The 9,578-nt window shown below is 40.4% G+C and overlaps 1 protein-coding gene across 1 annotated transcript in view; it reads left to right on the top strand.

Moving 5' to 3' along the window:
• The window catches only part of LOC102863854 (chromosome unknown open reading frame, human C6orf118), a 33,843-nt gene that overhangs the window by 17,906 nt on the left and 6,359 nt on the right, over positions 1-9,578 (top strand). The window contains exon 6 of the mRNA XM_006882826.1: positions 1,540-1,721. Within this exon, the coding sequence (XP_006882888.1) occupies positions 1,540-1,721 (182 nt within the window). The remainder of the gene's footprint in view (positions 1-1,539; positions 1,722-9,578) is intronic.

Genomic DNA, 9,578 nt, shown 5'->3' with positions numbered 1-9,578 from the left:
CCTATTTTCCATAAATGGTTTTGGTAAGAGGAATGTTGTAAATGTGGTTACATTTCCACTATTCCTCCTCCATGCCACGATATAGTGTTATTAGCATGAGCAGTTATAAATCCATTGCCATCTTTACTCTAACTTAATTCTTTTTTTAAAATTTAAATTTTTTATTAATTTCAGTAAAAATTTACAGAGGCTTTGGATTTCCATTCATTCATTGTTGCACTTGGTTGCTTTTCTATGGAGCTTTAAAATCTTTAACGCCTTTGATTTCCTCTCTAACAGAGGACACAGACCTTCCAAAGCTGCCTTGCTTCATTTCTGCCTTCACAACTCCCTGTGGCTCACCTTGTCCTCAAAAAGGCATTTACTGGACACTTTGATGAGAAAAGTTCTCCCAGAAAGATTTACAGCTTTGGAAACCTGATGAGACAGTTCTGCTCTGAACTATTGGGTTTTTATGCATTGGAATTGATTTGAAGACATGAATTGGTTTGATTTCTTTGAACTGAAATTGCCATATTCTACTCCACTGTCCCTGCCGCCACCCTTCTCGTCTAACTGCTGTTCCTATTTCCTGCCTCGGTTGAGTCACTCTTCTCCGGTGACGTCATCCTCTGAGGCTTCTTCACGCTGTGCTGGGCCTCTTGCTGCTTCTCCTCACTCCACCATCTGTTTCTTTTCTATAACCGTTACTGCTGCTCATTGGTCTGCAGTGCTAGACTGGAATGCCAGGAAGAGCTATTTGTTACAATCTTCTATTGATTCTTTTTACCTACTATAGTGTCTGCAAAAATTAAATAATCAATAAATATTTAATGGTTATGTGAATGAATGAAAAGAATACTTCCGCTGTGAGAACAATGATGTGCTTGAAGTCAGTGACATTTATTATATAGAGGGAAGATTTCGTGTGCTGGGAAGGAGAGAGACAACGAGACAGAGGACAGTCCTCAACCAGAGGGTTGACACAATGACTGTAACATGGACCCGAGCATGGCAGAGACCATGAGGAAGGCATATGTTATGGTCAAGTGCTCTTGTTCTAAGGTCACGGAGTCATAGTCAGCACCTATCACAATAGACGGTCAGGAGTCCTGGTGACATTGTGAATTATGTGTAGGGCTACTAACCAAAAGCTAGCTGGTTCAAATCCACTTGCTGATCTGGGAAATAAAGGTGATAATTCTCCCAGGTTTACAACTTCAGAAATCTGATCAGGGTCATAGCAAGTTGGATTTGATGCTAGGACAGTAGCGATTAAAAAAAAAAAAAAAGTAAAGTTGAGAACCTGTGTTTCGTGGAAACCTGTCAGAGAAGGAAATGGAAATATTTTTCATTAGCAGAGATAGAAAATGAGTAAGACTACGCTCTGCCAAACAGCCAAACGTTCAAGGCCCAGAAAGCAAAGTGGTCCTTCCTGAGAGGTGGGTCTCGTGGAATTCCCTGTATTTACTTGCAATGTAGTATTAATAATGCGTAATATTGTAATAAAGAGATGAGCTACTAAGTGTAATATTATTTTATTTCAACAAATGTTTTCAGAATCAAATGAGAAAAAAATAGTGGAAGAGGCAGAGCTCACCCTTATTGAAAAGGTTGAAAAGAAGAGGTGTGAAATACTCCATAAATGGGATGAAATCCAGGCTCTTGGAGAGGAAATTAAAAACACCTTGATGCATGTAGGGGTTTCCGACATCGCTGAGAGCAGCAATGAAAGCATAGAGGTAAGAGATTGATTTATTGAGGGTCCACTTTGCTTTTGTTGATTATAGATCTTTGCAAACGTATGAAGCCGTTTGATATTGGAAATATAATGTCCAGTTCTCATGTACTTCTCTTTCAAAAAGTTTTGGAAAATAACTAGAATGACTAAAACAATCCCCTGAAATTTGACAAAACTAAGATAATTTTTAAAAAATTTATTTTATTAATGTTAATGAGCATTTATAGAGATTTTGGATTTCCATCCTTTCATTGTTGCACTACTTTCTCTACCACCCCCCAGTTCGTTCCTCTCTTTTTTTTAAATGAAGATTATTTTTTAAAAAATCTATAAATTGCTAATGTTCAAATGGAACCAATGATCGATGTTCAAATTGGATATCTTTCAGGTTAATTTGTGTCCCTTATAAGTTAACACGTTTGGATGGAACAGGTTAGTTATGAAAAAGTGGCTTCCATAATTATCTAATACGTGTGCTAAATAGTTTTAACAGTCGTCACTCACCTGTCATACTGTGATGACGTGGGTGTTATTGTGATAGTGGGCCTCTGTGGATGAACGGTCTCCAGTCAAACATCCCAGCTAAGACGGATTAGGAAGGCATTCTGAAAAATTGACCAGCACAGCTCTTATGGATAGCAGTAGAATTTGTCTTATTTAGTATGGGAAGATGAACCACTCAGGTTGGAAGGCAGTAAAAATGTGACTGGACCAGTGGTGCCTTCTCAAAATATAATCTACCTTAATGACGCGGAGGAAAGCTTTCAAGACCTTCGGTGGCTGCTATGTTGTTGAGTACTGTAAAGTCAGAACTGACCCACAGCTGACCATCCAGCGGGTTTTCAGAGACAGTTAATCGCCCGGGAGGAGACTGCCCATCCTTCTCCCACAGAGCAGCTGCGGCTCTCGAACCAGTGTCTTCAGGACCGCAGTGCAGCTTCTTGCCACTAGGGCTCGGAGCTCCCTCCGTTGCTAGTACAGCACACCTCAACAGAAGAAGAAATAGCTGCAAAGAACCACCAATAATTGGCATATAAAATGTACAAAGTATTAAATGAGAAAAAACAGAAGTCATGAAACATGAAATAGAGTTATAATATTGACATTCAAGACATGAATTAGTGGAAATGGAATATTACCCACTGTTAAATCAGGTAATCATATAGTCTGCTATACCTGGAATGCCAAATGAAAAAGGAATGGCATTACAAGTACCTTTGAAGCAATATTTTACAATTTATTTCAGGAACATCTTATGGTCATAGTATCATAATGAAAAGTGTAAGTGTCTGGCATTATTAGAAGGTAGAATATAAAACTCTCAGGGATTGGATGATATTCATATACTTTCAAAAGAGGCTTATTCTTGTTCAAATTTATGCACTGATTACTAGCTAAAGAGGAAGAAATAATATTTTCACTAACTTCTAAGTCTAAAATTGATCATATCTGTAATTAAGATGAATTTACAATAATGAGTGGCTGGAATGCATACGTTTCAAACCAAAAAGAAAAAGTGGTCAAAAAAGGTAATCTTAACAGTAGAAATAATGATGGAGATCACATGGTTTCATTTTGTATGATTGATGATTTATTTATTGCAAACATATTTTTTTAAAAAAACCCCATAAATGATGATTTTATACCTGAACTTCACCAAGTAAGGTGCACAGGAATCAAATCAACAACATATGTGGAAAAATCAGTGAAGCAGCTCAGTCTGATCACTGAGAACAAGGACGGGGCGGCAGCAAGTTAAATGCACATACAAGAGGCCAAGTTGAAATTGAAAATGAAAACAATCTCATGTCAACGTATGGCCTTGATTATATTCCTCCTGAATTTGGAGACCACCCCAAGAATAAATTCAATAAACTGAAGATTAGTAATACAATACAGTGTAAGTTGTGGTACGGCATAAAAGACATATATGAAGAAAACAGTAGCCTATTCAATCTAGGAAACAAAGGAAAGGCCAAAATTGGTATAAAAAGAGACTCTTAGATGTATTCTTGAACTTACAGCAGCTCAAGAAATTATATAAATTATGAAGTAATAGATAAACAGAAGATTTCAAAGAGAACCTCATGAGATGAAAGATTTCAATGAGAGGAATACGTATGTGGCATTAGAAGATGAAAGACGAAACTTGTTCAACACTTCTCAAGTTGGAAAAGTTGAAGAAAAAAAAATCCAACCCTATGTTGCAGTTAGGGACCTCTCTAAAGTACTCAAGAGCAATGGTGTCTCTCTGGAGACTAAGGTGCGCCTGATACAGGCCATGGTTTTTGCAATCACTTGTTATTCATCAGGGAGTTGGACAATGACTAGGGAGGATAGAAAGAGAATTGATGCCTTTGAGCTGTGGTGTTGGAGAAGAGTATTGAATGTACCATGGACTGCCAAGAAAACAAACAGATTCATCCTAGAGAGGGTTAAACCAGGCTGCTGCTTGGAGGCAAGGATTCTGGGGCTTCGTCTGACATACTCCTGACATGTTGTAAGGAGAGACAGGTCTTTGGAGAGGGACATCATGCTGGGTAGAGTGGAGGGACAACGCAGGAGGGGAAGACCCTCTATGAGGTGGATTGATTCAGTGACTGGGGGAATCGGGATGGGTGTGTCAGAGGCAATGAGATTGGCACAGGATAGAGCACGGTTTAGGGCTGTTGTACATAGGGTCGTTATGAGTCGCAAATGACTCAACGACACATAACAACAAACCACATGTTGCAATAGCCAGTGAATGAAATGAACATACGAGGAAGCATCAAAAGATAGAATATATACAGTTATGATACCAAAGGCACTGGCCAACTTCCAGCCATCTGAGGACGAAGTGTATAATTAAGAATGAAAAGTATTAAAGAGGAAAGACAAGCTGAACCGAAGACACTGGCCAAAACCAAAACTGCAGGAAATTTCAGAATACCAACTGAGTTGTTTCAACAAATGGATATAGTGCTCTAAGTACTAAGTCATCTACACTAAGACATTTAAGGGATTTATGTTTGTGCCCATGTCAAAGAAAAGTAATGAAACAGTGCAGAAATAAAGTAATGTCATCTATATTCCATGTTGTTGTTGTATACTGTAGAATCAAAACTGACCCACAGCTGACCGTCCAGTGGATTTTCAGAGACAGTTAATTGTAAAGGAGGAGATTGTCCATCTTCTTGTGGAGCAGCTGGTGGCCTCAAACCACGTGCCTTTGGGATTGCAGTGTATCTCCTTGCCACTAGGCCACCAGAGTTGCCTTAATATCACATACAAGTCATATTTTCTGAGGAGAATGTAAAAACTATTACAGTGAGGTATCAAGAGGATATTACCAAAATCCCAGCTGGCTTCAGGAGTGGATGGAGGATGAGGGAAAGAATTGCCCATGTCAGTTTATCTTCACTAAACAGAGAATAGTAGAAAGATGCTTGCCTGTACTTTGTTGACTAAGCAAAAATATTTTGCTTTGTGGATACTAGTGGGTTATGGAGAAAGTTGTAAAGAATGGGAATCTCAGAACACTTAATTGTATTTATGCAAAACTTCTATAAAGATCAAGAGATGTTAGAATAGAATAAGGGAACAATCTGTGGCTTAGATACTCATAGGGTTTTCAGAGGCCTGCTATTTCAGAAGTGAATGGCCAATCCTGCTTCCTAGTCTGTCTTAATCTGATAGCTCCATTAAAATCTGACACCACCCCCAGGCATTTGACACACTGGTGGCACAACTTTCAGTATCACAGCACCCACAAGATACCTCTGTACAGCAAACTGACAGACAAGTGCTGTAATTAGAACAATGATAAGCAAGAACACAGATAACTACGCTACAAAGTAATTGGCAGTTAGCAGATCATTCCTTCAATGCAGTCAGGAAATGAGACGTATAGCATTGGACAAGTCCACTGTCAGCAACCTCTCCAGAATGTTGAAGAGCAGAGGTGCCAGTTTGAAGTCTAAGGTGCACCTAATTCAGGCCAGGGTCTTCTTAATCACCTGCTATGCATTGGAGAGCTGGACTATGACTAAGGATGACAGAAGAAAAATTTATGCCTTTGAGTTGTGGTGCTGGAGAAGAGTACTGAATATTCTATGGGCTGCCAAGAGAACAAACAGACATGTCTTGAAGAGGGTGCAACCAGATTGCTCCTTGGAGGGAAAATGAGGACGTTTCATCTTTCATACTTTGTCCGTGTATCTATATGAGGCTCTTCCTTGGAAAGGGACAATATGTGTGAAGATGAGGGATCAGTGAAGGAGAGAAATACCCCCAATGAGATGGCTTGATGTGGTGACTTCACCATTGGGCTCGAGTGTGTCAAAGACCATAATGATGGCACAGGAGAGTGCAGGGTTCATATTCGCTCTTTATAGGGTCACTATCGACTTGACAGTACCTAACAACAACAACAACAATAACAGCAGCAACAATAACAACATGAGTTATACTCGACAGCACTTCACAATAATAACAGGAAGTCTGAATCCCGGGCACTAGCTCTCGGATAAGGCTTCTCTCTCTGACAGTTCTGGAGGAAGGTCCTTGTTTCTGAGCTTCTGCTCCTTGACTGTCTTCCTAGTTATTGAGAAGCAATGATATCAGTTTGAAAACCAAGGTGTGCCTGATTCAGGTCATGATCTTTTCAATCCCTTGCTGTGCACCTGAGAGCTGGAAAATGAGTAAAGATGACAGAAGGCCAAATGGATCCATTGACCTGGTGTTGAAGAGTACATTTAAATATCCAAGGACTCCCTAGCTATTGCTGTTGTTGGTATCTCCCATGAAGTCAACTGTGGTCCATAACAACCCTGTGAACAATGTCTCTGAACCTTGACCAACCTTACTATCTCTGACACACTTGACCCCATTGCCACAGTCACCGTGTCAATCCATCTCATACAGGGGCCTCCTCTTCTGCATTGACCTTTTATCCTTCCAAGCATGATGCCCTTCTCCAAAGACTGGTCCCTTCTGGTGACATGCTCAAGTATGTGAGTTGTTGTTTACTGTTGAGTAGGAACCAACCCATAGCTGACCTTCCATTGGGTTTTCAGATACAGCAAATCACAAGGGAGAAGATAGTCCATCCTTCTCCCATGGAGCAACTGGTGGATTCAAACTGTGTGCCTTAGGGATTGCAGCATATTTTCTTATCACTAGACCACCAGAACACCAAGTCCTTGCCTCCAATGAGCAAACTTCTTTCACTCTTTCCAGGACAGGACCTATTTGTTCTCTTGACAGTTCTGGTCTATTCAACGCTCTTCTCCAGTACTACAACTCAAAGGCAGCAATTCTTTTGCCATTCTTTTCCACTGTCCAGCTCTCAGATGCCTCTCAATCTGAAAAGACCGTGATCTGAATCAGGTGCACCTTAGGCTGACATCATTGCTCTTTTACCATTCTGGAGAGCTCCTTGATGGTAGATTTTCCCAGTACAACTCATCTTTTGATTTCCTAACTGCTAGTGTCAAGAGTATTGATTGTGGATCCAAGCAAGATGAAATCATCAACAACTTCAATCCTTTCTCCATCTATTATGATATTGCCTATTGGCCTGATAGTCAGGATCACTGTTTTCTTGACGCTGAGGTGCAATCTGTATTGAAGGCTTCAGACTTTGACCTTCTGCAGCAGACTGTTGAAGTCTTCCTCAGTTTAGATGAGCAAAGTTGTGTCATCTGCAAGATGCAGGTTGTTGATGAATCATCCTCCGATCCTGATGCCACATTCATCTTCATAAAGTTAAGCCTCCTGAACGATCTGTTATGCATATAGATTGAAAAGTCATGGAGATAGGATACATCCCTGACACACTCTCCTTTTTGGATTTTGAAGTATGTAGTGAACAGCTTCTTGGTGTAGGTATAGGTTTCCTATGAGCACAATCAGCTACTCGGAGATTCCCATTCTTCTCAACATTAGCCATAATTTGTTGTGAACCACACAATCAAAAGCCCTTGCATAGTCAATAAAATAAAGAAAATATACATATTTCTGGTACTCTGTTGACAATACCCACCTGACTTCAGCAATGATATCCCCAGTGACACGGCCTTTTCTAAACCTAAGTTGTATTTCCAGCAGTTCTCTGTCAACGTATTTTTCCAGTCATTTTGGAATACTCTTCAGCAAGATTTTGCTTGCATGTAATATTAGTGTGACATTGTCTGATAATTTCCACATTCTGTAGGATCAACATTTTGTGTGTGTGTGTGTGTGTGTGTGTGTGTGTGTGTGTGTGTGTGTAAATAAAAATGGATCTCTTCCAGTCAGATGGCGAGGTAGTTGTCCTCCAGGTTTCTAGGCACAGCCTGGTGAGCACCTCCAGGAATGCATCTGGTTTCTGAAATAACTCAGTTGGTATTTCATCAATTCCTGGGGCTTAATTTTTTTGTAGATTCCTTCAGAGCAGGTTGAACTTTCTGACATATTTTTATTTTTATGTTGTTCTTGTTGTTATGTGCCATAACCCTATCTACAATAGCTCTGAACCCTGTCCTATCTTAAGCCAATCTCATTGCCTTCGATTCACCTACCCCCTTTACACTACTGACTGTGTCAATCCATCTCATTCAGGGTCTTCTGCTGCTGCATCGTCCCTCCACCCTTCCAAGAATGATATCCTTCTCTAAGGACTAGCCCCTCCTGGCAACATGTTCAAAGTATGTGTGATAGAACTTCAAAATTCTTGCCTCCAAGCAACTTGGTTTACCTCTTTCCAGGACAGACCTCTTTGTTCTCTTAATAGTCCATTGTTGCAGACTGAGGGTCCCAAATGATGGAATAATTTTATAATTTTTAACAATGAGACAAACAGCCAGGATGAGATAGAGCAGAGAGCATAAAACAGAGGGCCAGCAGTTCTCAACTGAAGACCCCAAGCCAAGCTTCTCTGTGTCTTTATTGAAAATTATCAGGAAGTAAATCACAAAGAGAATTCAATGCAAATGAAGCCAAGCTCTTTCTATTGAAAACCTGCTTGACTCAGGAGGGAGGGGTTAGCAAATGCAAGAATCTGGTTTACCCTTAAGGATTGCCTTAGTGCCTCAGGGTGAACTCTACCTCAGAAGTAACATGCCCTCTGTAGGGGGCCCCTTGCTGTCTCCTGCCTGCAGGAAACAAACAGCTCATTTTCTATGATTTGTCACAAGAGAAATCCTAACTTATAAATCTGTAATTCCTTCAATTCCTGAACAAGGGTTTTCATATAATGTTTGGTACAAAGTTTGGCTTCCCGTAGTCCATGGTTTGTTTAACACTTTTCTCCAGAACCACAACTCAAAGACATTAATTCTTTTCTATCAACCTTACTCCTTGTCCATCTTTCTGATGTATATCAGGTAATTGTGAAGATCATATCTTGGATCAGGCACACTTTAATCTCTAGACTGACATTGTTGCTCTTCAGCACTCTGGTGAGGTCCCTGACAGCAGACTTTCCCGGGGCAATTCTTCTTTTGATTTCCTGACTGCTGGTGCCAAGAGTGTTGATTGTGGAACCAAGAAAATGGAAATTGTTAACAATCTCAATTTCTTTGCCTATAATGATGCTGCCAATTGGCCCAGTGGTGAGGATCGTTGTTCTCACGATGCTGAGGTTCAATCCATATTGCAGACTAATGGTGCAGCAAGCGCCTCAGGTCCTCCTCAGTTTCAACAAGTGAGGTTGTGTCATCTGCACAACACAAGTTGTTGAGGAATCTTCCTTCAATCTTGCTGCCACTTTCCTCCTCATAAAGTCCAGCCTCCTGAATGATCTGTTCCAAGTAGAGATGCATTCCAAATGTACACCTTTTCTGCTTTTGAACCACACAGTGTTTCCTTGTTCTGTTCAAGGACTGCCTCCTGGTTC

Source organism: Elephantulus edwardii, unplaced genomic scaffold, assembly GCF_000299155.1.
Source record: "Elephantulus edwardii isolate Elephantulus edwardi_28Jun2011 unplaced genomic scaffold, EleEdw1.0 scaffold00024, whole genome shotgun sequence".
NCBI classification, from domain to species: Eukaryota; Metazoa; Chordata; class Mammalia; order Macroscelidea; family Macroscelididae; genus Elephantulus; species Elephantulus edwardii.
This window is presented reverse-complemented; position numbering and strand designations above follow the sequence as displayed.